The sequence below is a fragment of the Synchiropus splendidus genome, chromosome 14 (assembly GCF_027744825.2).
Source record: "Synchiropus splendidus isolate RoL2022-P1 chromosome 14, RoL_Sspl_1.0, whole genome shotgun sequence".
NCBI lineage: Eukaryota > Metazoa > Chordata > Actinopteri > Syngnathiformes > Callionymidae > Synchiropus > Synchiropus splendidus.
In genome coordinates this window covers 23,545,653-23,572,655 of record NC_071347.1, presented here as the reverse complement: position 1 = coordinate 23,572,655, position 27,003 = coordinate 23,545,653, and the positions used below count along the sequence as shown (strand labels likewise).

Genomic DNA, 27,003 nt, shown 5'->3' with positions numbered 1-27,003 from the left:
CTGTGGGAGAGTGTAGCACGATGCTAGGCACGCAGCTATGGCTAGCGGCAGATGCGACCGTCATGTTAGACGGGCTGTAGATGTCGCTCAGGTGGTGCTGGGCAGCACCTCAGGGGACGGACTTGTCCAGCCTTGCTGCTCCAGGGTGCGATACTGTCGTTGCCTGGCTTCCACAGTAGATACAGGGCTGCAGTTGGGCCTCTCTGCTCAGGTGTGGTGTGAGCCTACAGCCAGAGAGACCTGTGAGGACCTGGCACTCGGGCTCCATGATAAAAAGCTGTTATTTGGCCACAGTCATGTGTCATGGCTCTGACGCGACAGAAACAGTCATCGTGTTTGGGGCGGGGATCAGTTGAGAGGGAAACCATGAGTCCAGGTGGGTCGATCCAATTATAGCCGTCTGATTTGTAAAGTGCGCCCCATCCTCTCTCCCTCTCTCTCACTCTGTCTCTGTCCCCCACTGTCTTCGGTTTGATCCATTCCAAACGCAAAATTAAAGTCGCTTCCTGCACCTGCACCTGCGCTCACTGAACAAAACGTCGGGGGGGGGGGGGTCGGGAGCAGGGTGGCAGGTTACTGGGAAGGAAGACAGGTGTGTGTGTGTGTGTGTGTGTGTGTGTGTGTGTGTGTGTGTGTGTGTGTGTGTGTGTGTGTGTGTGTGTGTGTGTGTGTGTGTGTGTGTGTGTGTGTGTGTGTGTGTTTATCCTTCTTTGACGGAACACACCATGAGGTTGAGCTGCAATTTGAGGAAGAAGACTTCCAAAATAACTGGGTGATTCTTACCGCGTCCCAGTCTGGTCCACAGTGTTGGTTCAGGTGCGTGCGTGCGTCCAGCGAGACGCTGGAGCTTCGGTTGGTTCTTTGAGCATCGCTGATGAGTGTGTGGTGTCAGACCCGGGCCATGTTCAACAGTCACCCGGACTTCGACAGGACCTTGAAGGTCACGGCCTTTTCCCTTCTGCGTGAGCAGAACACAGATGACCTCTCGGACTGGAGGTCCAAACCAGTCCCCTCCTCAGAACCTCACTGCTGATTCACCCCCAACCAGTAACTGAGTGGTAAAGAACCCCTGGGGGGGGCGGCTCTGTGGGACGCCCACAGATACACATCCCTGCTGGTGCTCAAGCGCCATCCCTCTTCCCCTCTCCCTCCCTGCATGAGAACAACAACAGTAATGTTGGTCGCAGGTGGTGAGGTGTGTGTGCGGTGTTACTGAGCCTCGTGTGTTGGATTGACGGTCGGGGTCAGGAGTCAGGGGTGCTGGAAGAGTCCTCTGCTGTTGATTCCTTTCATTAGCTGAAGGCCACATTATCTTGCCAATATTTACTATGGAGAGGGGCGGGATGGAGGCGATCACTGCCTCCAGCGCGACTGGAGTTCAGTGTTGAACTGGAAAGGATTGAAATCCAGCATGTCCTGTGGTGGGCCCCAGTTCGGCCCCAGTTTAGGGCCAAATCAACCTCAAGAGTGAAACAACAGGGGGAGACCTCTTTCTAAGATTCTTTTTTATGAACACAATTTTAGAATTTGCCATTTCTTTGTTGTTGCTTTTTGTGGCGTTATTCAGTCTTAAGTCTTTGATCTTCTGTCTATGTTGTGCTGTCTTACATCTTAATGATTTCTATTTGTATTCCATGTTGAACGTCGACAAACTGCTTCTTCTAAGGTTTGAGATGATGAGGGGAATTCAACTGTGGGGATCAGAGATGGAATCAAAGGTTCCCTCCGACATCCAGGAAATAAAAAACAAACTTGAGACCTTTGTCCACGTGAACAGCTTTCTGTTCTTTTCTGTTCGTTTTTTTTTTGGTTTGATAGAAGCTTAACAAACTGAAACGACACACACACACACACACCCTGCTGGCCATGTTCTCTGTGCAGGGCTCGGCTTCTCCTTCATTTACCTCGTGGCTCCAGCACTCGTCTCTAAATAAGTTATAGAAGCCAGCAGTCATGTCTGCGAGGAATAACACAGCGGGGGGGAGAGAGGCGCGAGCAGAGGGTGGAAGAGACGAGGAGGAAGAGGCTGCCACAGCCAGGCAGCCGCACCTGTGTGCCGCTCAGTGGTTACAGTAGCCAGGCAGCGCCTCCACAGACCCTCGCACGAGGACTCTGACCCCGTCCCACTCCTGATCTGCTGCCGGGCAGGAGCCGGCCTGGTCGCTCAGCCGTCCCACGGCTCACTGTGGAGAGAGTTCAGTGTTGCTCCCTGGCACTGTTCATGAAAACATGTTCGCACCTGATTCTCTAGTGAGTCAGAAATAACTGCTCGACTCCCGATAAACACACACTGTTATTAGCGTGCGCTTCTTCCTGCTCCTTCCCCTCCACTGTTTTGTGTTCAATCTTCTCACATCTGTAATGCACCTGTAATCTCCCGCAGTCAGGTGTCATTCTCAACTCACCTTCTTCTTATCACCCTGATCTAAAAAAAAAACCTGGTTCGGTGATGGGAAAGAATTCTTTCAAAGCTGGTGCTGATGCTAACGTTGCTAACAAGCCCCTCGAGTTCCTTCTTAAGTGAAAACATTACATTTGCAGTCTGAGTTTCTCCATTTTTCTTTGCAAGAGAAGTGCCGTTAGCCGAATGCTAACAGGAGCTGTGCGGGGCCGGCGAGCACGTGCAGGTACACACCTCGGCACGGTGACTCCTCGGTTTTGGCCCGTTCTAACCACTGCATCACCATCTGTCTCAATTTCCCACCGAGTCTGAGTACGAGTCCTCGCCGCTCACACGCGCGTGTTGCCGCCGTGGATCCATAAATCACGGGCTGCGATTATGGCTGATTCATTATTCATGATGTAAGCCTTTTATTGCCTGCGATATTTATCTCACTGCTATCTTCTGACCCGGGGAGGAAGATGGTGGAGCGGCCTGGGCTTCTGCTGCCGGGGGGGCCATAAATACCCAGCTAAGTGAGAGCGTCGTGGCCATCGCTGACATGTTTGTGCCGAGACAGATGCTTGCCTTGTTGTGTGCTGCTGGCTGATGGAAGGTGCTCGTTCGCTCCCTCTCTGTTTTGAAGCAGCGCTTGGAGACTGGACCAGCGAACAGGATCACTGATGGAGAGTTGACTGTTTTGAAGCACTTTCCTCGGAGACACTGCGTTGGACTTGAACCTTCTTCTCATCTGCTCTTCAGCACCACAGCTCTGCCGACGTGATCCGGCAGGGTGGCGCTGAAGAGCAGGTGGGGAAAGTACGGGGTCTGTGGCCCTCGTGAGGTCGGAACAAAACGCTGAAAAAAAAAGTTCTTTCTTTCATCAATCGTGGCTGATTTTGTGTTAAATGGATTGAGTTATTTTAAGGTATCTGACAATGAAGGGCTAAATTAACAATCAAGTTTATACGTTTCTGAATCTGTCTGTGCCACAGACGCAAAGATATTCACACTTCAGCAGAGCGGTCTGTAGTTATGCTCCATACAGAAAAGAAAAATGTTAATAAAATATGTATCTGTCATGGTGTCGATGCATGTCCCCATTTCTCTCTGCTTTAATGTGAAACAAGTCGCTGAACCAAACACAGAGCCGATGCAACAGGAGCTTCAGTCTCAAGACGGTCAAGTCTATTCTCTCGTGGTTTTGGAAGGAAGTGCCTGTTTCCTTGTGTCCCTCATGAAGTCACAGCCAAGCTGTAGAACTGAACATTTTTCTATTTATTGTCCGCATAAATAAACCTAGTCATGTCTATATATAATAATAATAATAATAATAATACATTTTACACCCGTAGTTCTTTGATCATGATAATCACCACTTGAAATGAATATGACTTTAAAATGCTAGACCTTATTCCAGGATTGTGAATTCAAATGTTTGTTCTTGGAATAATTGCATGATGCAGCATTTGATTGATTTCTTATGTTTTTTGTTTTTTATTTCAACCAGATTCCCAGCTGGGTGGCGCTCACACTGGTGGCCGCATATCGTGTGGTGGCCCAGGAACCACCACCTCGACATGATGGAGCATGAAGGTCTCGCGGCAGAGAGGCTCGGGGTCCGGACGAGCACCAGGGTGCTGAATATACAGTGAACCCCGATGACGACTCAGGCTTGTGCTGGGGGTCTGATGGCAGGTTGATGACGCCAAACAATTTTCAGACACAGAAACATTGCTCCCAGTGTCACATCTGCATAGTTGCACTTGGACCTCTATTGACCTCCACCGCCGTTTGAGCGGCGTTTCGCCACCCGAGTCAGAAACGGTCACGCTTGTCAGCCAGTGACCTCTAGTGGCTGAGCTGAGTAACACCGCTGGACTGGGCAACTGGCGTGTTGGCGGGAAAACAGAACAATGACTCCATCTGCCGTTCTGAAGCCGCGCCATCAATGCTCGGCATCCGAGCGCTCCAGACAACTAACGTGCGTGATACTCATCGATACAGTTCGTTTAGGACTGGTTTACAGCAAAGATAGAAAATGACCACATTGACTGACGAGTTGTGCTAAATGCGAACATATTGCACATAGGTTTGTATTTAGTTTGTCAGTTTGGACGGTTATTTTTCATTTTTATTTTTAATATGCTCCTCCTTCCTGTATCTTAAAGTCACAAACGTGACAACGCTGAGCGACACTCGACGTCAGATGTGATGCGTTTTCCTTGACGTGGGTTTTTTTGCCGCCATTCTTCACGCACCATTTAATGAAAATTGAATATTATATTTTGACAATGTCGAATACTTCCAATTAGGTTGTAGATAAAAGACCTGTTTTGAATGCTTCTCAGAGCAGAGAAACACGTGGAGAAAGACAAACATTCAAAATCTAAATTGATCTTAAAATATTTACATAGTAAAAGAACAAATCTCCCGGTCACACAACATTAGTCATTAAACACTTGTGCGCATGAGCACATTATGACCGCAAAAGAGTGATTCACTGTCTTCTCATGAAACTGTTTGAAGTCAACATGTCCTTTTCTAGTTGCGGTGTTTGGAGTGCAACACATTATTTATTTTCTTAACAAACAATTTATTAAAAATACTCATTCACCTGCATCGCTGAAGTTCACAAAAAAAGGAAAAGTGGGATGAAAAAAACAAGTGAATGTTAAAAAAGATGTGAACGCTGAAGGAATACAGCGTTCTTTGTTTGTCAGCAGGGACCTGACAGGGGGCGCCAGGAGAAAGGGCGGCGCTCTGTTGTTAGAGTCAGATGGAAGTGGAAGATGGTGATTCAGCCGTGGTCACTGGAGGAAGAGGCTTGCTGAGCGTCCTGTGTGGGCCGAGTCAGCGGCCAGGCAGGCCACCCCTTGACGAGCAGCGGCCCACAGAGCCCGGCGGGCCTGCTCCGTCTCTTCCCGCGGCTCAGATGAGCAGGCCGTGCCACCTGGCCACCGGCTGACGCACGCACCTCATCATGAGTCTCCAGTGGACGTCCTCCAGGCTCTGGTCTTTGCCCACCGTGGTTTGACCAATTAAGTGCTTGTTTGATTTCCGGGTGGCGTGGATTTCATAGACTGACACCAGAATTTTGCACTGCTCAACAGGAAACTCTGGGAAGAAGAAGACACGGACGTCGTTGAAGACCGTCACCACGCTGCGCTGTACGGCTGAGGTCTTCTGGTATCGCAGCTTGAGCTGGTTGCACTGCACGGTGATCCTGGCGTACAGCACTGAGGACGGGCAAGGCGGGTCAGCTGGCACTGGATGGAATTCCAGACGAAGAACCACTCACCAGCCTCCGAGCAGATTTCTGTGGAGGAAGTTCTGACCTTCAGCAGCCCCACCTCCAACCTCTGGGAGGTGGGCATGAACTTCAGGGACAGCAGCACTTCTCCAACAAGGTCCTGTCCAGAGGAATTACGGCAAAGGCAGGGTCACCTCTGTTGCCGGGCCACTGACCACTGCGTGGAGAGAGCTTACCTTCTGAGGCACCTGGAGCTCTTTCTGCAGCTCCAGATGGCTGGAGAGGCTGAGCTGCTCCAGAGGGAGCCTCACCTGGCCCAGCACGGCGTTTCTGGAAAGCGCGTTGATGTCCTTCACCTGCCATGAGAGAAAGAGCTTTGTTTTGACCGAGGGAAGGAAGCGCAGCAGAATCACCTCTGCACAAGGGTAAATATTCAACATCATTATGTCATGTGTTGCAATGAAGCGCTGCGCTCACCGCTCGCATGGTTACGGGGAGATACAAGTGGAAGGTGGGCCTTAGAAATCCAGAAACCCCGACACAAATGGCCTTTGAAACTATATTTAGTGCATTCTTGTTCCCTTTTTACTGTTATGATACACACACGTTCAGAAAAAAAACCCTTTCAATCGTCAAAATATTCTCCACCTTGAAAAGAATCAAAACTTTTGAAAGTGATATTCAGACAAAGCATAATGCAGCGTATGTAAATGCCAATATTATGTGTCCTGACCGGTGTCGATAAACCATCACCAGGCTATTGTGGAAGCGCCTGATTGACTTCAGGACCATGATGGGATGTGAAGGCTCTACTGAGGTGTGGGCTGGACCACCTCCATCCTGAGGGTCAGATGATGCAGCTCCTTCTCGTCCTGCAGGAAACAGCTGAACTGGTCTCCGAACAGGCAGCTGCAGCTGCTGGTGACGATCCGAGTCCTCCACTCCCGGAGTACAGAGCACAGGACCGGCGCGGCTCCGCCCCCCTGGTAGGAACACAGCCATGACCAGTCTTCATCCTCCCATCATGACCCTTACTGGTTGTCTTCCTCTTCTCCTGCTCCAAAATTCCATCTCCTCTCCACCAACCATCTGCCCTCCCTAACATCTGTCCTCCTCAGACCTCATCACGTCCCTCCGACAGACTCATTTCTGATCTGCTGTCCAGTCCCTGCCGCTTCCAGAGACTCCTGCGTCTCGAAACACCACGGCAGTGACCACTGAAGTCCTGGTTGTCTCAACCCCACTGCACTCTCCTCTTCAACTCTCTCAGAAGGTCATGACGGAATACTCCTGTGAGCAGGACACTCACCTCCTCATTCACATAGTGCTCCAGTCCTGCTCCTCCAGCTCTGACCCACAAGAGCTTCAGCTTGACGAAGATCTTCTGGCCCGGGTTCTGGTTCACCTCCTGCAGACCCTCCAGCTCCAGCACAGACACCTTCAGGCAGCACTGCAGTGGGTCGTAGTGGACGTTGAAGTGCAGGGTTCCATCAACCTGCACATAAGAGGAGAGTGAAGCTGCTGACACCGGGTGGTCTCTAGAGCGCCACCCTGTGGAGTGGATGCTGAACTGGAGGCGAGAATCCTAATCATCTGGATCGCATCAGAAGTAATAATGATCACAGGAGTGTTAACGTGCACGGAGACGTGAACGTGGTGGAAGAACTTCTCAGTGGAAGCAGAAGAGGTTTGGAAGTGGAGGAACATGAGGTGGTGCAGGGCTCCTCCTGGATTTGAGTCTGGAGGATGGGAGGGTCCTCAGCTCAGGAGTCACAGCCAGCTTGGATCCTACTGGAGACGAGGACTGACACGGCAGTAGTACCTTCGCGATGCTGGTCAGCTCCATGCAGTCCAGATCTGTGGCGCCAGAAACGGACGAGCAGAAGGAAGCCTGAGACAAACGGCGACCCAGCTTGGCGACCTTTTTGCTGACCTCATCCACCTGGATCAGACACACACAGGGTCATCATCATCATCATCATCATCGTGGTCTGCAGGGCAGCAGTAGATGAAGAACACAGGCAACTGCTCAGCTCTCCCAGCTGTTCCTGGCACGTTGATCTTTATTTGACTTGCAACCAGTCTGAGCTTTGCTTAAACAAACATGAAGGTCTGGCCTCAGTGGGGTGAGCTGAACATCTGAACCAAAACAAACATCACCTGATGTTGAAAAGCCACTCGTGTAATAATCAGATTAACATGCTCGCGGTTCCGACTTAACTGCTGAGTCAGCGTGCAGCTAGCAAGCGTCCCTCCGCTCAGATGATGAGGGTCGCCCCGCAGTGGTCGGAAGGACTGACGTGGACTCTCCAGGGGGGACTTCAACATCAGACCAGCTGGTCTCCAATCCTGCAAGAACCTCTGAGGCTCCGCCGTCGTCCCTCACTTGCACCGCGAGGTCGCATCAGAACCTCAAACAAGCATTTTGGAGCGTCCACATCAGAGAGGAGAGCCTCTGTCAAGTCAAACGGATGGTGGCAGAACAGCTCCCTCTGAACTGGAAACTCACTGATCAACAACCCATGTTTCCCTACTCCATGTTAAACTTCCAAAGCCACAGGTCTGACAGGAAGCCACTCCCTCCTGCATCTGAACTTTAATGTTGCTGTCGCTGAACGTGAGGAATGAGGAGCTTCCTCTGAGCTGAGGAGGGAGAGAAGGTCTCCACAGGAGCTGCTGGCCTCCCGTGACTCTGGCTCTACTGAGGGTTCTGGATCTGTTCCACTATTTGTCAACATGTTGTTCACTCTGACAAACAGGTGAAATATTTGTTCAGCTAACAAGGCTGCCTCACAACGTGCCGACTCGCACCTGGCTTCAGTCCTGACCTTGTTGAAGGAGGATCCAGCGCGGCGTCTGTCTTTGGTGGAGCTGTGGTCCTGGTCCAGCAGGTCACCGTCCACTGCAACCCAAGCCAGCCGTCACTCCTCCGTCAGCTGGGCTGATCAAGGCTGCGGTGCGGGTGCAGCAGCTCACCTGCCTCCTCCTGTGGCGCCACGCAGCTCTGCCTGTAGTACCTGAGCGCCTGCCAGGCCAGGATGGCCAGGGCCACCAGCAGCAGAGCGATGGACACGCCCAGGATGGAGTACTTGACCGAGTCGGAGAAGGGCATGTGGACTCCTCCCTCGGCCGAGGCCAGCATCACACAGACGGCAGGACACAGCAGCATCACCATTCTCCATGGGCTCTGCACAGGGAGGTGGAGGAAAGGAGTCAGTCCCACCTGCAGGCGCCGTCTGCAGTGGTCAGCACCAGGGCAGACTAGACTCGGCTCAGTGGTCGTCCCCACTGGACCTGACTTGCTTGTCTCCTGACCTTCAGGCATCACGGTGCCCTCGTACTACTCCTGCCACGCTGAGGTCCAAACCCGTCCGCAGCCGGTCCAGACTCACCACTACTCCAAAACACCTTGTACTCCGCTCCTCTGCTTGACCCTTCCTACGGCTCACATCAGTGCAAGGTCGTCCACCCCCCCCTCTCCCTCTAAAGCTAACCATCCCACATACACCTGAACCAGGACTCTGAACCTGACTGGAACCCAGTTGACATCTTCACACTCAAATTGAGACCTAAACCTGTGGGGTCCAGCAAAGGGTCCTAACTAAGCCAAATGTGCTCACCAGGTGGTGTATTGTCAAGAATTGGTCCTCACAAGAACTGACACACCAATCCCACACACATGCGAGGGCGGCGTCTGAAGTGAACAGAACAGCTTTGGTCCGACATCAGGAGCTCGTCAGTGTCGCCTTTTAATTTGAGCAGAGGAGAAAACAAACCACAGGTAGAATGAAGTGTGAAGCTCAAACAAAGACACAAGATGGAACCAGCAAGACAACACTCTGAGTCTGAGATGTGTCTCCACGCCACATCATCTGTCATTCAGTGAAGCTCGCATTTTCTCTCGTGACCCGCCGGAGGAGCAAGAAACGGACAGTGTATAACAATAACGCTGAATTAAAGCCATATGATCGTATTATCCATCAGTTCATTCCAGTGGATCATGTTCTCATATGGAACCTGCTCAATGGATTTTATCTTTGAAATACTGATGGAGAGATTTTCTTTTTGGTCTGTTCTGAAGCACGTGACCCAGAGAAGCCAGCGCCGCGTGAGCTCGTATCTGGACCGGTACCGGCTGACTGGCGCCTGCCGTCTTCCGGCTCACGTCTCAGGAGCAGCAAGCGCCGATGCGTCCGCAACAATCCTGACCGACGCATGAAAACAAAGGTATTTACCTGTCAGAGCCGCAGCGTTCCCTCAACAGTGTCATCCCGACATCCAGAGCGCAGCTTCAACACAGCAGCATCTGAACTGTCGCAGCGAACACATGACCTTCAGGGTTCTGGGCCAACCTGTTCCTCCGGTGCTCAGGTGGCTCCCTCAGCTGCCTGCAGGCTCCGTCCTCTCGCCGCTGCAGGAAGTGGCTTCCTCTAGAGACGCCTTCACTGAGTCTCAGTCTGGTACAGCAGGAAGTGGTGTGTAGCGTCACCTGACCTCGGGCAGATGAGGAGCGACGTGTTTAATTAGGCAGCAGCATCAGAGCCGCACCTCGTGATGAATAATAAAACGGCATTAATGCACCACAAACGGTCGTCACCTGGAGGCTAAAGACTCGTCATCACACAAGTCCGACTGGTTCCTGGGAGCTTCCACTCAGTCACTCAGCTATTAAAGATGCTGAATACGACACAGAGACGTGTCTCTGACTTCCTCCGACCGAGTTGTAAGCATCAGGCCTGGGTCCGCCCCATGGTCCCCACCCAGGAGACTGGGTCGCGTCCTTTTGAGGGAAGACGCTGCGCCTGCACTCAGTCTCCATCAGTTCAGACTCCACGAGCCTCTGCCGACGTTTGCGTTGGACAGATCAGAAGACAACAACCATCTCCGTGGTCTTCTCTCTGTCAGAGAATTGTCTCACATCATGCCCGACTCTGTTGCCGAGGAGTCCCACCGCAGTAGTGAGTATCACAAACGAGGCATCACGACACCATGATGACGCCCGTACAACACATGCAAAACAAACAATAATAATGTATTGACGGTGTGTTAATCCCATCATGAGACATGGACAAGTAAGAACAACAGAGCTGTGTAACGGCTTCGTAATAACAGTGTCATAACAGTGAATGATGTAAGGCTCACTGATCGTGTTGATACGACACCTGTAAACACAGATTCAAAATGGAAACTGTAACGGCGACAAATGTGCTTAAAACAACACAGTTTGTCAAAAAAAACAGCAGAAAAGTGATGCACGGAGCGCATCTCACATCACAGTGTTTATTATTCTCATGTCCATTTTAATGAAAAAGTTAGAGCTTGGGAAATGTTCGGTCCACTCCGTTTGGCTGCTGCTGCTCGGTGTTCGGCTTGTCGGGTCTGCAGCATCGCACCGTGAGCTCGAGTGGTCGATGGTGAAGGCCGCGGACGTGAGCGGCTCCAACTGTGCGCTTGTTAGTGCACACGGTTTAAATGCGCCTCACGTCAGTGAAGCTTGGCGTGTGTTGTGTGGGTCACTTGTCCGGATTAGCTCCGGTTACCGTAGAGGCGGCGTCCTTTCTGTAGTAAAAGTAATGTGGGGAGGCGGCGCTGTTCTGTAACGGTGACTTGACTCCACGCTCCTGCAGGTTGAGTCCCTTTAATGATGACTGCGGCGGAGTCACGTGCTCAAGCGGTGCCTCGACACCCGGTAACAGAGGTACTGTAACTTGACTTACTCCATTTTTAAGGACTCGCGTCAGGTTCTGAGCTCCTGTCTACGGATCCTGGAAGTGACATGCTTGTGTTGTTTTTCACCGTTATCTCGGGATAAAAAAATAAGAAAGTCACGCATGTCGCATCCAAAACAAACAAACACCTGCATGTCACTTCCGGGCCTCCGTAGCTGCCACCTGTGCTATTTATCAGAAATTAAACTTAAAAAAAAAAAATCCCCCACTGCAATACCGTGACTGGCCACTAAATGGTGCTGCTCAAGTCATGAAAACTAGTAAGAAAGCAGGATGTCACGATTGTTTCAAACCATCCCGAGTGTTTTGGTCCGTTCTGGACCTGCTGCCCAACGCGTCTCCCCTGCAAATGCTTTGAATGAAAGAGTGTGGATGTGACTGAAGCCGCTCCGTCACCAAGGCAGTGTTTCTCCTGACTCGTTCAGGAAGGATCCCTGGTCCTTCTCCTCCAGTCCAGCGATGACTGACAGGACAGAACAGGCGCTCTCCTCCGGACTCAGCTGCCCCTGGAGAACAGACAGGCTTTGTTGTTATGTCAGCACTTTATTCCAAAACACTTTCCTAGTTAGTGGGCTCCCCACTGACCATGGCAATAAATCTGATTCTGATTCTGTTCAGATCGGGAGGTCAACGAGACGGGTTTGTAAGAGATGTCCGAGTCACACACACACACCACGGAAGCACCAAGTCCCCGGCGGTCCGGGCCTCACCTGCGGTCCGCCCATGTTTGTGCGGACCCACCCGGGGTGGATGGCCATGCACAGGATGTGGTGGGGGTCCAGGTCGCCGGCCAGGCAGCGGGTCAGCATGTTGAGGGCGCTCTGCGAGCGGAGAGCAGACAGTGGATTGGAGAGTCCCACCCTGGAGCCGCGGCTGCCACCAACGCAGCTGCAGTACCTTGGATGTCCTGTAGGGGTACCACTTGACCAGTCGGGCCATCTCGCCCGTGTTGAGCGTCATGGATCCCAGCGTGGAGGACATGTTGATGACCACAGCTCGGTGCACGCCCAGCCTGGCCGCGGCACCGGATCTCGCAGACGCCGCTCGCTTCAGCAGAGGCAGCAAGGCCTGGCGGGGAGCAGAAGAGCAAACTGAAGAACGGACCTTCCAGGAGGCTGGAGACAGAGCAGAGGCCAGACCCGGCCTGACCCCAAACTGTGCTCCAATGACCAGTGGTGTGTGTCCGCACTGGCACCATGACTCAGCAGTGTGAGCCAGGTTCACGTGTGATCCAGACCATGCCTGCTCTCAAGTGCCTCCAGTGGCCAGTTGAAGGAACAGTTGGCCCCTCAGCCAGACGCCAGTCACCTTGGTGAGCATCAGAGGAGCCACGCTGTTGGTGTGGAAGTTCTCCATCATCTTCTCGCAGGTCACGCTGTGGAGGTCGGCCTCCACGCTGATGCCCGCGTTGTTGATGAGGCAGTTGAGCCCGTCGCCTTGGACCAGTCGCTCCACTTCCTCCACACAACTGTGGATGCTGTCGTCGCTCACCACGTCTGCAGCAGAGGGAGAGCAGAGCACAGTCAGAGGTCACGCTCCCCACGTCGCCCCATGTGCCCGTCTGTGTGGCCCAAACTTGGAGACGTCTGTTGATGTGGTGTCAACAAAGAATGTCCTGCTGTGTCATGGTTTCAGTCAGTGAGCAGGGTCAGACTGGGTGTCAGACTTGGATCAGATCCGTGATCTGTGTGTGATTTAGTCATGTGATCTGAGCCATACTAAACGTGTACTTTTCATTCCTCCTGCACCAGCACAGCAATTTTTGGAACTTAAACTCGGTTAAAAAAATAAAAGGTTCCTGAAGCGCACACGCACCCACACCCACGTGGGGACCTCTCCTGGCCATCACCCTTTCCCCAGCCTCTCCCCCTGAACACATGACTCACCTGAGCCTGACTGAGACCTGCTTATTTGGAACTTTTCATCCCCACAAGGACATTGTTTTGTCAAGGATTGCTTCCCCCCCCCACTACCACCACATGAGCAGGCGCACGCACGCACGCAGACCGCTGATGAAAGCGTCTCCTTCAGGACCTGCTCATGCTGGTGCTCACATGAATCGGAGCTCAGAAACCACTGTGACATCGTCACCGTCTCGCACTCCACACGAGATTCACTCTTGCAAACGTCACTCTCGCTCTCTCTCTCCTGGTCTCACCCAAGCCAACCACGTGCACGTTGGAGAACTTCTGTGCCAGTTCCTGAAGCTTCTGTGGGTCAGAGGGGAGACTCGTCAAGCGATGGTCCGGACGGCGGCGCCCTCTAGCGGCGGACTCTACGTGCGGCAGTCGCGGTCACACGCCGACTCATCATAACGGTTTCGACACGAGCCAGACGCGTTTTTAAAGAGCCATACTAAAGTCGGGGTTACCGTGGCGGTGGCGGGGTTGCGGGCCGTGGCGATGATCCTGCCCGGAGGAGCGCGGCCCGCCGCCAGCTGCCGCACCAGCTCCAGGCCGATGCCTCGGCTGGCTCCGGTGACCAGCACGGAGCGGCACGCGTGGAAGGTGGCGGGGCAGCTCATCGTCGCTGCGCGGACCAGACCGACTCTCTGGAGTGGAGGCGGGGCGGGGAGCGGATCCCACGGCTATTTAAGCACAAGCGCCACTTGTTTGGATTTCGTATCAGTAGCCGGCGCAAAGAAAGCCGCGAAGGATTTCTGTCAGCAAGCGCGACCTGACCGTGAAGGCGGGGCTCACCGCGGCCCAGAACCCCGCTTCTGATCTGTGGGACTAAACCCCCCCAAGATGGCCGCTAGGCAGCGGGTTTTGGTTCCGACAGAACAAGCAGCAGCGAGTGACTTGAGTCGTGATCGGGTGGAAAGAGCCTCAGTCTGACGGAAACTCTTTGACGGCATTAACTGTTGCTTTGGCCAATCAGAGTTCAGATTGGACTCGCTGGGGTCCGGTGACGCCACTGGACCTCCGTCGCCCGTGTCACTGCCCTTGTCGCTGCCCTATCTGCTTCTTCATCCCGTTTTGCTTCCAGGGCTCAGGCTTATGACGTCATTTCCTGTCCGCATGCGCACATTGGTATTTCAAGACGTAATTTACTGAGTATATACTCATATTAACTGAGACCTCCTAGGCAAGATAGAAAACTGCATGCAAATTGCACAGAAAGATCCAATTATTTCATCTGAAATCTTGTTAAAATATCCGAATTGTTGAGTACAAGTCAAATGTAGTGATATACATAAAATAAGGTTAAAATACAGTTAATGCGTCGGCGTAATACTTCAGTAATTCAAATTCTGCTTCTCTTGATGAAATACGAGCGTGTAGTGAGGCATGGCGTAATGACGTTACTAATTTTATTCTAATTTATGTGTCAAGCAGATACACCCATGTGCGCATGTGGACAGGAAATGACCAATGTGCGCACGCGGACCGGAAATGACGTCATAAGCCTGAGCCCTGGAAGCAAAACAGGATGTCACTGCCTGATGTGATCCACCTGCCTGATGTGTCCCGGGAAATTCCGGGACTGCAACCGGAAATTGCACATGTTTTACCAACTGACATTTACTGGTAAAGCGCATGCATCCATGGTGAAGTTTTTAAAAAATGTTTTCCAATTTTTACTTCTACAATCTAGATTAAGGGTTAGGGTTAGGGTCAGGTCTGTGCAGTTTGGCTGTGACAAAGAAATAAACCAAAGGAACGCTTGCTTACCGTAAAGCGGTTCGTCTGTAACCTCCTGCTTCAGCACCATCATTTCCGGCGGACCACATCAGGCAGACAGACCAGATCGTACGACGCATGAGTGTAAAAACGTATAAGTTAAATATAGACTATTTTGACAACTATTCAAAAAACACACAAATTTATGCGATATAACCAATATACACCATTCGTAGACCTTGCGCATGCGTGTTTCTAACATCCGGTTCCAGTACCGGAACTTCCGGCGGACCGCATCAGGCAGGCGGACCACATCGGGCAGTGACACGGGATGAAGAAGCAAATAGGGCAGTGACAGTCCCATTGGCTGTTCGGTGTGAACCTGCCGAGTTGAAGTTTGGAGGGCAAACTACCTACCTAATGTAACTTCAGTTCTGTGAATGCGCGCGGCGCCCTGGAGCGGGCTTCGCTGTCGGTTACAAACCTCGGCGAAGACAAAAGATTCGTGTGAAAGCTGCGTTCATTTATGGCTCAGAAGCGACGTGACAGGAAATAAGCAGCTTTGCACTGGAGCTTGTAAGAAACTAGTCAGGTTTTAGCCTAAAAAAGCTGCAATGATCTGAGCCAAACATGTTGATTTGCAAAAAGTATTTCAGGCACGGAGAGCAGACACGAGAGAAATTAATGAATGAATGTCCAAGCCAAATAAGAAATGCTGATCAAACAAGTCCATGTTCCGTGGAGTCGTTGGCAGGCCGTTTGGTTCCGGAGCCAGACGCAGGTTTGGATGGGCGGAGCCTGACAGGTGAAGGTGCGTGTGTGGGCGCAGTCGTTCTGCGGCTCACTCATCCAGCCAAGTCCGTTTTCTTGTTGGTAGAAATGTGGAAGGAGCAGGCGACAGGTGCCGCGTGTCTCAGTGGTTCTGCTCCCTCCACAGCTACTGACCACTGCACTCGCCTTGGCTCTGAAGGCAGGAGCAGTTTCAAAGTTAAGCGTAGGTTCAGGTGTACATCAGTTATCAATAAATGAACAGTAATCATCATGATATAGTCGTAAACATCCCGACATGAGCAGATGAGTTCATTGTGTGTTTTCCAGTGTCAATGTACCAGGGACTGTTGTTCAACCTTTAACCCGGGGTTTTCTGCTGATGCCCTGTGCCAGCGCTTTGGCGCAGGAGCGTGTTTGCGAGCCGTTTCTCTTGTCTGTCCTCCCGATGCTGTGCATTCACATGGGCTTGTTCTTGATCCGCTGGAGGCAGCCAATGAGGTGATGAATTTTCATACTGTACTGTGATCATTGATACACGGCCGTCCACGTGACAGGTGCACACTCGGCACTGGACGCTGTTCATACGTCTTTCGCATGCTCTTCTCTGGAGCTCTATCAGCGGCTGCATGCGGGCTTCACACGAGGCTCGTGGTTTCCGTTCGGAGCAACAGTTGAAGCTTCTGTGACGTGTCAGTCGCTTGAGCGCCTGCTATCTGTGGTGCGTTCAGGGTCGCTTGGACCGGCTGCTGCCATTCACAGCTGAGCTGCGAGCAGAGCAGCGTCCTCAGTCCAAGTCCTCGTCCTCATGAAGCACTGTTCCGGCAGGCGCGGCCTCGTCGCTGATCCTGGACAGACACACAGTCCTGACGGCCAACTCTGTTACACACACACACACACACTGTAGAAATACACACCTTTAATGTATCTTGCGCATGTTGGTTGACTCGTGAGAATGACCACCAAAAACCCACAACTAGAAATCAATACGAATGTATTGCCTGACAGAGGAGTCTCATGACCCTGACAGAGCTCTGGCTCCACAGCTGCGCCTGACTCAGCCTCAGCTCTGACCCTGACCCTTTTATGGCACATTTCACTTCATCTTCACTTCTGATTGGTCCTGTCTCTTGGGGTTCCGGTTGCCATGGCGCCACGTTCCTGATCGGGTGTCGACACCCCTTGGTTTGGAGCGACGTTGATGAATCCTCTTGTCTGGCCTTTTTTGGGTGGAAAGCTGTGAGCAGATGATACGGTCCTCTCCTCTGATTGTGTTGCTTCTGCTGGTGGACTGGCTGGTCCCATCTCTGCCTGGCTCCATCATTCCTCCTCCTGACCCATCGCTGTGCCAGAGGTTCCTTATCTTCCACAGTCCTTCACTTGGGGGAAGGCAGATGTTTGTCCCCACAAACTCAGGCTCAACTCAAGCTGGTTCTGGGTTAGATGTCTCCTGGGTTCCTCAATGGTCCTCATACCCGGTGGTTCCTGCCTTTCATGACTCACTCTTCCATCCAGGCATCTGTCCCACACTATCCTCATCAAACACACACCTCTCATGCTGGATCACAGTGAGGTGACCTCACCCATTACCCTTTTTTTTTCGTGGGCTGGCGAGATGCCAGTTCTTCTTTGTGGGTCTGTCGCTGCTTTTGCTTGTGTGTCTATTGTTTCGGGCGTGTGTGTGTGTGTGTGTCTCAGTGTGAGGAGACTTAATTGTGGTGCTGGTCAGAGCAGAGTGAATATTGGAGCGTGGTCCTGCAGCCATGTGACACTCAGAGGAAACAAAGACGGGTCCAGCCGCGGCAGGAGGCCTCACTTGAAATAGCAACATTGATCCAGGCGAGCTTCCTGGATCTGCTCAGATCGCCTTTCTCCGCTCTCCTTCCTGACAGGAGAGGTGGGTGTGGAGGCGCGGGGGGGGGGAGCTGGTGGTCCTGCTGGAGACCTGAGGTGGGCAGAGAACGGTGTCATTCCCGGAAGAAACATCTCAGAAGTGACGTCAGGTGCTCGCTGGAGAGACGTCTGTCTGACCGTGGCGGTGGAGTCATGTCCTCAGTCCTGAGGAGGTGAAGAGAGAGCTGAGCCAGAGGACTCAGAAGCGCGCCACTCTCCTCGCACCACGAGCTTTTACACATGGACTCACTGCATTGATCCGAGGCTGCTGTTTTACTGACGTTAAAACATGTTAAACGTCAAAGTTCAGTCACAGACGGTGAACGCTAGATGGCGGTATTCCATCAAATGACTGAGTCATCAGAATCACCCTGACAGAACTACAGACGTGTGTGCGGGGGCAGTTGTGCTGACTGTGACGTCATAAGGGAGTGGTCCTCTGAGGTCTCGGGGCTCCCCTCCCATTGGGTGGTTGATCAGTGTGCGCCACTGTGGCTCTCAGAATGTTCTGAGGTTTGGTGCCATGGAGTGGGTCTGGTTCAAGTCAGAAACGGGCTCCGGCTGTGGCTCCTGAGGCGTCTGAACGCTGGTCCCACCAGAGCCATTTGTCGCTCGTGTCTCTTCTGACTGACTGAGTTGGGGGTTTGGTTTCATTTTTGATGGTGATGTCATTGTGATCTGACCTTCAGCGGAGAGCCTGACCTCTGGACCTGTGACCTGTGAGGCTTTGTTCTGCAACTGTCCAGGTGCTGAAAAGCGGCGACCCCTGCAGCGAATGTTGAGACGTCAGATGAGCTGAGCCAGAGGGCAGATCTTCTCACCGTCAGCCTCGAGGAGGATGTTCTGAGCAAGTCTCTCCAGGAGGCAACACGGTCTGCAGCGACGCCAACCCCCCGGGTCAGGTGACGTGACGGTCACCTGACCCGCTCCTGGCGAATGAGGCTTGACAATGACATCAGCGCGTTTATCTTCAGATGTTTAATTGATGGTCTCCACAGACAGAATAAACCAACATTGAAAACCAAATCAGAGCAGAGGACAGGCAGGCTGGAGGTCACAGAGGTCACGTACACCTGGTGGCTGCTGGCTGTGCACTTCTCCAGGTGGAACTCGGGGGGTGGGGTTTCCGGCACATGCACCTGGCCTTTGATGGCAGGCAGCTGGACGTGTGGTGGAGCGGGGCGTGGAGAGAGGGAGAGGGCAGCTCAGGCGATGGGCTCCCGGCACAGCACCATCTCCAGCTCGCTGCGGTACAGCTTGCCTCCGTCCGACAGACTCATGATGCTCTGCTTGTAGCCCCTCAGGTTCTGCAGGTCCACCTCCTGGGGACGGAGAGAGCGGTCAGAGCCGGCGCCATGACACGCAGTGCGTCAGGCGGCGCTCACCAGCTTGTGTGTCTGGTACAGGTCCCGGAGCAGAGCGTCCAGCTCCTGCTCATCGATGTAGCCGTTGCTGTCCTGGAAGCACAAGGCAGAGGTCGTGATCTGGCGGTCAGCTGAGACCGGACCCGGGGCCTGCTGGACTTCACACATCTGGCGCTGCAGGTCACATGACCAGGACGCGCGTCTTTGTGTTAAATGATAAACTGGAAGATACATCGATTATGACTCATATTTTTTATTCCAAACACACGTGACATTTTTAGATGAAAGACATATGACATTTTACATTGCTACTTTTAATTTAAATGATCAGTTTTATTGTTCTTACATTTCAGCCTTGGTAACAAAGAACCATTGAAATAATTATTTGATTAAAAAAAAAACTTTGGCCTTGGGTCCTTATGATCCACGACAGTAAAAATAGGTTTCTGGTTGTCATGAAAAGGAGATGAAGTATCATATCTCCTTTTTTTCCTTCCCTCATTTTCATTTTCCACATGTTAAGCAGGTGATAACTGGGATTCTGAGCACCTTATTTCGCTTCGTGACCTTTTACATTCTTTCCTTGCATGTGCTTAGACGTGACATGTGTGTTTTCTGTCCTGCTGCGGCTGTGTTTACTGTGTCCAGACCGTGTCCCCTGACGGAGTCACGCTTCTCTATCACCTGGCCTCCACCCTGCTGCGCTCTCTCCTCCACCTCTGTCACCTCCACCTCCCTCTGTCATCAGCAAACAGCTCACCCACCTTGTCGTAGTATGTGAAGATGGAGTTGAACTGATCCGAGTTGAGCTTGATGCCCTTGAAGGAGAGAGTGAAGGTTACTGCCAGAGTCCCGAGTCGCAGAGCCGTCATGTGACTAGCCTCACCTGGAACTTGAGGAGGAAGTTCTCCTGAATGGGCAGCAGCCTTGGGAGAGAAGCAGCTTGGTGAGTGGACGTGTGAGGACGGAGGTCAGGTGTCTTACCTGGCCATCTCTGACAGGCCCAGCTTCCCGTCTCCGTTCAGATCAAACATCTTGAGCTGCAGCAGCAGAGGAGAGAAGAAGTAGGACCATGCGAGGACCGAAGAGAATCTCAGGCAACAAGAGGCGTCAGCCGTCTGTTCCTCCAGCACGTCAGCGAGACGGACGTTCAGCTGGAGCTCCTCACGAGGAGCCCGTTTGTTTCAATCAAGGTGGGTTTGTGTCGTTACCACGGCAACCAGCTACCAGCTAAAAGGGTTGCTCACGTCCCAAATACTCAAACTGAACTTGACTCGTCAGCTCACCATCAGCACACTCTTGCTAAGCTAACGCCAAGCTAAAGATGCAGCCTTCTCCTAGTCTAGTCTCCGCCTGCTAACGCTAAGCTGTCGCTAATCCAACAGAGCGGGTCCTGCAGTGTGTGTTCAATAGTGTGCAAGTCACCGTGGGAGTAAATCCACGTATATTGTTCTATGTCCACATTTACCCGTGGGTTATGGCCTTCCATGAGAGAACAGTCACCTGGGACAGGGAAGGTTCAGTCCGTGCCTGGACTGGGTTCACAACGGAAGCTAACCTCCTACAGACTTGACCTGACGACTCCCTCAACTCGGTTTTCAGGAAAATCATGTAAAAACTGAGAGATGAAATCCTGCTGATAGGCCACGTTCCAAAAGGATGGACAAGCAGGTGAGGTGCGATCTGGCGCGGGAGTCTTGGTGGAGTCTGAGGAAGCATCCTGCTGGTCTTCTGCAGGCAGCTTCTCCCAGAGACCCTGGCGCCCGAGCCGCCTTGGACAGTGTCTTCAGAGATGTTCCACAGCTTCACACGCAGGAGTTGGTGCTTTGTCATGTCGCGCTGCTCTTTCTTCTGACGTCGTATCCGATCTGAGCTCAGTGTGGTCCCTGTGGGACCTTCATGTCTTTCCGCTTCTCTTCCTCGATGAAATGAGGGCGAGTCTTTCACCCAGCAGGTCGACTGTGCCGCAGATGTCGGCACATCTGGGCTGCTAACCGTCAACCTGCAGGAGGGGCGGGGCCTGCGAGCGCTCCGACGAGCATCGCCGCCGCCACCAGCACTTTGGGCCGGGCCAGATGGAGCCGGCACAGACTCTGGCGCTGATGTGAAGCTCCCGTGTTCCCGGCTGGACTGTCCTTCAGGGGAAGGAACATCTGCTCGGCATGTGTGGATGACGTGCCACCAGGTTCCCTCAGAGACGCCCGCTCCCCGGGAGACCACGGCGGCCCAGATCTTACACCCACTGTTGGAAAAGTGGAGGAGGAAGATCCGGCTCCCATCCATCCAACACGTTGGGGTACCCCTCAGGGTCACATGACCTCTGAGCTGGTGCTAACCTCGTGAAGCAGCTGGCTCAAATGTGTGTGTGAGTGTGACTCTTACAATGGTCTGCGTGTACTCTTGAAGCTTCTTGTCGTCGTAGTGTCTGTTGGCCTTCTCCAGCAGGTCCGACAGGAAACCCTGCGTCGGAGGACAAGAACGGTTACTGATGTGTGGAAGGCAAAATCCTCACTGATGAACGGGTGACAGTAACGGCCACGAGTGCGGAGGGAGGGGAAGTGGCTGCAGCGGCGGGTGACCTCATGTGACCTGCTGCACACCAGCACCTCCTCCTCCTCCTCCTCAGGTTCGGCTGCGTCCCGTCTGGTCGCCACTTTACTCAGGTCTGGACTCATTCGCTCGTCCTCCATCGCTCCAGCTGGACCTCAAGTTTACTGGGGGTCCGGATGACTGAGAACCTTTCACCGTGGACCACATGGTCTCCAACGTCTGACACCAGTCCGCCCCACACAGGACGGTGCCTCCCTGAGACTGAAGGCTCAAAGATCACATGACCAGAAGGTGCTGTCAGGCTGGGACTCTTTATTGAGGCGCACGTGAGCAGAGAAGGTTCGAGAGCTCTACTGCTAAAGTGACGACACCTTGTTAGTGGGGACTGGGTGGCGTCTGTGTGAGGATGGGAGACCATGACATGGGTGAGAGCTGGGAGCAGAGCGTGTGTGTGGGAGCCAGGCTCACGTACCTTCAGCTCGTTGGCCTCGATGTAGCCGCTGCGGTCCGTGTCGTAGCGGCGCCAGGCCTGCAACAAAGCACAGCGCCACGTCACAGTGTGGTCAAACGTGCTGGTCACCTTCAGCATCTCCCCGTCGTGTTAAAGACTGCCAGTCACATCTCAACTGAAGGATCTGTGAGGGTTCTGGGCTGCAACCTACACCGGCTCCTGAAGGTGGATGCTGGAAGGCATGGACCTCCCCTTCACCTGCATCATCCTTGGTCCAGGTCTGTCTCACCTGCCAAGCGTCTGTCCTCCCTAACATGGACTCCAAACTTCTCCTCATGTCCCTCTGCTAGACTCATCTCTGATCTGATGATGGCTGAACATCGGAGCTGGCCCTCAGGTTCACCTGGATCTGCTGACCTGAAGATCAAGTCTGTGGAGAGTGTGCCCTGCATCTGAGGAGCTGTTGATTCACGACTGAAGGATCAGCACCTCCGAGGTGAGAGTCATGGTCGTGGCCCTTGGGTGGAGCTCTGTGGAACTGCTCGACACCGGCGTCAACAGGCAGCTGTGGAGGCTTCCTGGACGGCCTCCTCTGAGGCAGGAAGCTCCTCAGTTAGATGATCTGTCTCTGGCAGAGGGAGTCAGAGAGCGTGAACTTTCATCTGCTGCTGGCGTCTGGATCTGGCAGCGAGACCCGTGGTCTGTGGAGCGGGTTCCCCCTCCCTGGTGTTTGTGGTGCAGAGCAGCGATCGAGGGGTGACACCAGCAGCCGGACGGCCGGTGTAATCTCCCAGGATACGAGGGGGGGGCGGGGCCAGGCGTTTTAATGAATGTTTTAATCTAGCAGCTGCCTGTCCCAAGCCGGGCTCCTTATCAAAGATGGATGGTGTTGCCCACATCTCCTCCTCTGCAGAGGGGAGCTACGCTGCTCTCATCTATTATACATGACCCTGAAAATAGAAGGTCGGCTTCCTCCTTCCACCCTCTGAAAGCCTCTCTGCCCTGCTGTCTCGCGGAGGACCACTGCTGCAGCACCATGCTAGCGTGGAGGACGGTGGAGGACCAGCCCTGCTGGAGATGGTGGAGGACGCTGAGACAGCAGGTCTGGTCTGAAGCACGGCTGTGTTTACACTGTAGCCATCAGCTGCCGTCTCTCTCCCGCCACTGTAATTCATCCTCTGGTTTCATTCTTCCTGCCCCGACACCGGGCCAGGACCACCTCCTCCAGACCTGGAATTGCTTGCTGATAGCCTCCACTCTCTCTGCAGGCTTTCACTGGAGGAGTGAAGGCTGAAGGCTCTTCACGGTCCAGCGTCACGGCGTGAGTGAGTGACGAGTCCTGCGGCGCTGACAAGGCCAGGCTTGGTGGGACTTTCATGGACGCAGACATCAGAGGCATCAGCTGATGAGATTCAGCCGTAAGACACGCACAGACGTCATTTCCAGCGCGCCGCTTTCTTTGTAAAGGTTCTAGTAGTTTGAACTGAGCATGTTTGGGAAGGTATCCTCCCTCCAGATCTTCCGGGTGCAAATGTTTCTTTCCTCTTTTCCTCAAGCTGCAGTTGTTTTCAATCGAAATTGTTCCTCTAAATACATAGTTCAGTTCTTTTTTGCTGTATTTTTAAATTATTGTTCATAATATCAAGAATACTTTTTTTATATTTTGTTGGAAAAACCAAAGGTTTTTTTGCCTGCTCGCACCTGGAATGTCTGAGGCTGACAGTTAGCAACTAGCTTGTAACAAGATGGCGTGCTGCGCTCGGCTGCGCTGACCGTCACGGTGGCTGTGAGACCCTCACGAGTCGAACACGGCGCCCACGTATCGGGACTCCAGTTCAGAAGGAGTCCTCACTCCCAGAGGATTCCCCAAGATTCCCAGAGCAAGTCACACGACCCTCACTCTGGACCTGTTTCTCCTCCTGCTTCTTCTCTCTGTCAGTGTTGAACTCCGGCTTCAGACCGCGGCATCCCGCCGAGCTGAGGGCGGAAACTTACCGCCATGAACTCGGCGCTGGAGCTGACAAACTGTCGGAAGCAGAGCAGGAAGTTCTCCTCGGTGGGCAGAATCTGGGCCAGCTGCGGAGAGAGAGAGTGGCAGAAGTAAGATGGTGGAGCTGTGAGAGCAGAGATGGAGGCGAGGGAGGCGCCTGCCCCAAAGTCTCAGATGGGAAGCTCAGACATGAATAATAGAGACCTCAGGAACACGGCGAGCAAGGAGGGTTTCATCGCCTTCCTTCAGGTCCAAGTGCCATTATCGGCTCGGAATCATCTCACCCTCCGATATTCTCACACCAACCCGCTAATGGTCTGATGATGATGATGATGATGAAGACCATGTTTGTGGAATCGATTGTGCGATCGACCGTAAGCCGTGAATCTGGCTCGGACGGTTTCTCACACTCATCCGTTCTTCAACGTCAGAACCCGACTGGAAGACGACCCGAACCTTGCGTCCTACCGTGGCTTTAAAAGGGGCGAGGAGACGGCTGAGTCTGGACGTCTGAGCTCTCACCTCCGACATCTCGATCCTCCCGTCCTTGTTCTTGTCAAACTTCTGCATGAACTCCTTCATCTTTTCTCTGAAGGTCGGGTTGGTAGGATCCTGGGGAGACAGTGTTCAGTCAGTGCTGCCCTCTGCGGGTCAGTGTCCGGGTGCTGAGGTTAGCTGTCCGTCCACCTGAAGCAAGAGAGAAAGGCAGGTGGAACTCACCACTCCCGCGCCTCTCCGGGCCGACTCCAGCTCCCTGAAGAAGTTCTCCAGCTCCTTCCCTTCGATGTAGCCGTTACCTGGAAGACCACAGAACCCCACATCAGCTGGCGCTCTCCTGCACCTTCTCACCGTTGCAGTGCTTCATGACAACACATAACGCTGATGGAAATGTGAGCTGAGCTCCTTCAGGTTCCTCGATGACACAGACTGGCTGGTGAGAAATGATCTCCATTTGAAGGTTAGCGTTGCGATGCTGCGCTTAGTTCAACTGAGATCCATAGCTATTTGATCCAGGATCCGTTTTCACCTCCAACCAAATCATTTTCTAGCATCTCCAGAACATGAGCCTCTTGGAGACCGTCGGCCCAAACCACATGACCTTCCTGCTCCAGAATAGCCCTGACAAACATCCAGCTAGCACGGGTCCAGCCACATCTCCACACCCACCCACCGAGGATTCTGCAAGTCTGGACCCCATTCTGCTGTTCACTGAGCCTTCAGCTCCACCGACTGAACTCCTCCATGAGGTTCATGAAAGCTTCCATCTGACCGAGGATTGAATAACACCTCAGACTGAAGCATCCATCAGCTCTGACTGGACCATGCGGACGCCTCCCGGGCTCCTCTGGCCTCCACATTATCTCCACACCTCCAGCACCACATGCTCTTCCTCTCCATCTCCAGCCCTCAAACCCAAGTCTGAGACGAACTCTTGAAACCTGCTCCTGGTCCAGAAGGTTCCATGGAACACAGACCAGCATCAGCAGCACCTGCGCCGGCCTTGCCTCGGCGGCTCCTGACCACTGCTCCGGCTCCTGTGGCGGGACGGGGGCTGGAGGTCTCTGCTGAGTGCTTCATTTAATCCTGAATTATTCAAGACGTGGATTACACAACCGGCCTTACATCACTGTTGTGTAACCAGACGTCGCACAGAAACAACCTGACTTTGCCTCCACCCTCCACACAAACAAGTCGCCGGGTCCCGACTGGCGGGGTGTGATGCTTTGCCAGCAGACCACGCCACACCGTCTTCTCTCGCTCGTCCAAGCTTCCACAACGTCGGCTCGCCGTCCTTCATCCCGCTGCTCTTCTCGTCACCAGCTATTCCGAGGACACCAGGTAGCGCTTGAGCGCGTGCCAGCGCTGGGTCCACGAGGCCGGACAGATGGCTCCAGACCACTTCAACACAAGCCCGGCAGGCAGCGCCGCCTCATTAGACTCCCGTCCTCCATCCCTCCATCCTCCCGTCTTTGTTCCGTCCTCAGCGTGTGTGTGCTGCTCGTGGGTCTGAGGGGGTGGAGCTTCACCTCCTGGGTCGACTAAACCAGGTCGGCGCTCCACACATCTCCTTCGCTGCCCCCACACAGTCCGTCCTCCAGCCGCCGCAGCCGCCCACCCTGAAGCTGAGGCTCTTCTCCAGGTCTCACACAAATGACTGAGCTCAGAGGGGGCCAGACAGCCGGGAATATGCACCCGGCTTCATCGCTGCTCGTCTCCCGAACGTGTTTCCACGATCCTGGCAAACAAATGAGCCACCTGGGGGGCGGGCTAAAGCACCTCCACGTGACGCTCTGGTTTGCAAAGCGGCGAGGGCGACATGTAAAAGAGCTCGGTGAGAGCCACGACTTGGCTCGGCGCGGCCCAGTCTGACTCAAGCCACGAACATCCTTGTTAGGCCGGAGCCCAGCGGAGACTCGGACCTGAACAAGTCACACCAGCAGGACGGTCCAGGACGACTGGGTCCACGCCGGCACTCAAACACACCTGTGGCATGTGACAGCGTGTGAGTCCAACACGTCCGTCTGAGTCAGTCCTTCTCACTCAAAATGACTCAACACTCACATCTAGTTGTGACTTTAGTTGCAAGACAAACCTGGTCAGACTGGCGGGAACACCGAGTCATACACCCCTGAGTGAGTCCCAGTCAGTCCAGTAGCAACTTTTCAGACGACGCAGATGGAGCCTGGACCTCTGGTGCTCAGCAGCCAGGGAAGCTCAGAAGAAGAACATCTCCAACACCAGGACCACCAAGGCATCAGTCTCGGACCTGGGTTTGGGGGGCAGGGGGCGTGTTTAAAACCAGTATCAGAATATGAGGACCAGGACTGTGAGGACACCAGGCACAAGATGGCTGTGAAGACCAGTGTGATCAGAGCTGAAGACCAAGTATTCAATCCAGACCCCACTGAGACCAAGGCACGTCAACAACACCTCGGCCCAGGAGACACTTCCAGGATCAAAACCAAGTGGCTGAGAGTAGAGGAGACTCGAGGAACTCTGGT

The 27,003-nt window shown here is 53.3% G+C and overlaps 2 protein-coding genes and 1 long non-coding RNA gene across 12 annotated transcripts in view; 1 reads left to right on the top strand and 2 right to left on the bottom strand.

Moving 5' to 3' along the window:
* Window positions 1–27,003, top strand: part of LOC128770408 (uncharacterized) — a 40,238-nt gene that overhangs the window by 10,970 nt on the left and 2,265 nt on the right. Inside the window, exons 3-11 of one of the 9 annotated variants that reach the window (XR_008416510.1) lie at window positions 3,891–4,472; window positions 5,107–6,058; window positions 6,512–6,619; window positions 9,715–9,860; window positions 18,393–20,203; window positions 20,613–20,681; window positions 20,748–22,289; window positions 22,362–23,113; window positions 23,280–25,430. This is a non-coding gene — a long non-coding RNA (uncharacterized LOC128770408). Of the gene's footprint in view, window positions 1–3,890; window positions 4,473–5,103; window positions 6,059–6,389; window positions 6,451–6,511; window positions 6,620–9,714; window positions 9,861–18,392; window positions 22,290–22,361; window positions 23,114–23,279; window positions 25,431–27,003 lie in introns of those variants that run through there. The other 8 variants (XR_008416513.1, XR_008416509.1, XR_008416508.1 and 5 more) reach the window with 8 other exon arrangements.
* On the bottom strand, window positions 4,993–10,690 carry syt19 (synaptotagmin XIX). 2 transcript variants are annotated; one of them, XM_053884817.1, is made up of 11 exons: window positions 10,231–10,690; window positions 9,869–10,122; window positions 9,254–9,379; window positions 8,610–8,820; window positions 8,462–8,535; window positions 7,456–7,575; window positions 6,943–7,128; window positions 6,467–6,616; window positions 5,870–5,989; window positions 5,682–5,793; window positions 4,993–5,619 (listed from the first exon to the last, which is right to left on the bottom strand). In XM_053884817.1, exons 4-11 carry the CDS (start codon window positions 8,806–8,808, stop codon window positions 5,312–5,314), a joined length of 1,269 nt encoding a protein of 422 aa, XP_053740792.1. In that variant the 5' UTR covers window positions 8,809–8,820; window positions 9,254–9,379; window positions 9,869–10,122; window positions 10,231–10,690; the 3' UTR covers window positions 4,993–5,311. The 2 variants fall into 2 exon arrangements, with proteins under 2 accessions (XP_053740792.1, XP_053740793.1); XM_053884818.1 differs by lacking the exons at window positions 9,254–9,379; window positions 10,231–10,690 and having other exon boundaries at window positions 9,869–10,133.
* si:dkey-12e7.4 (uncharacterized protein LOC558132 homolog) lies at window positions 10,899–14,299 on the bottom strand. Its single transcript, XM_053884822.1, has 6 exons — window positions 13,734–14,299; window positions 13,521–13,572; window positions 12,671–12,858; window positions 12,260–12,430; window positions 12,073–12,183; window positions 10,899–11,868 (listed from the first exon to the last, which is right to left on the bottom strand). Exons 1-6 carry the CDS (start codon window positions 13,884–13,886, stop codon window positions 11,755–11,757), a joined length of 789 nt encoding a protein of 262 aa, XP_053740797.1. The 5' UTR covers window positions 13,887–14,299; the 3' UTR covers window positions 10,899–11,754.

Bases quoted from the DNA above. Each gene is read 5' to 3' on its own strand.
- syt19 (XM_053884817.1), bottom strand. From the start codon at position 8,808: ATGGTGATGCTGCTGTGTCCTGCCGTCTGTGTGATGCTGGCCTCGGCC. The intron at 6,617-6,942 runs GTGAGTGTCCTG...TGTTCCTACCAG, and splicing joins AGCACTATGTGAATGAGGAG to GGGGGCGGAGCCGCGCCGGT. The intron at 5,990-6,466 runs GTGGTCCAGCCC...CTCTCATGGCAG, and splicing joins ATCTGACCCTCAGGATGGAG to GTGAAGGACATCAACGCGCT.
- si:dkey-12e7.4 (XM_053884822.1), bottom strand. From the start codon at position 13,886: ATGAGCTGCCCCGCCACCTTCCACGCGTGCCGCTCCGTGCTGGTCACC. The intron at 12,431-12,670 runs GTGACTGGCGTC...GCTCCCCGCCAG, and splicing joins CTCCTCTGATGCTCACCAAG to GCCTTGCTGCCTCTGCTGAA. The intron at 12,184-12,259 runs GTACTGCAGCTG...CTCCGCTCGCAG, and splicing joins ACCCCTACAGGACATCCAAG to AGCGCCCTCAACATGCTGAC.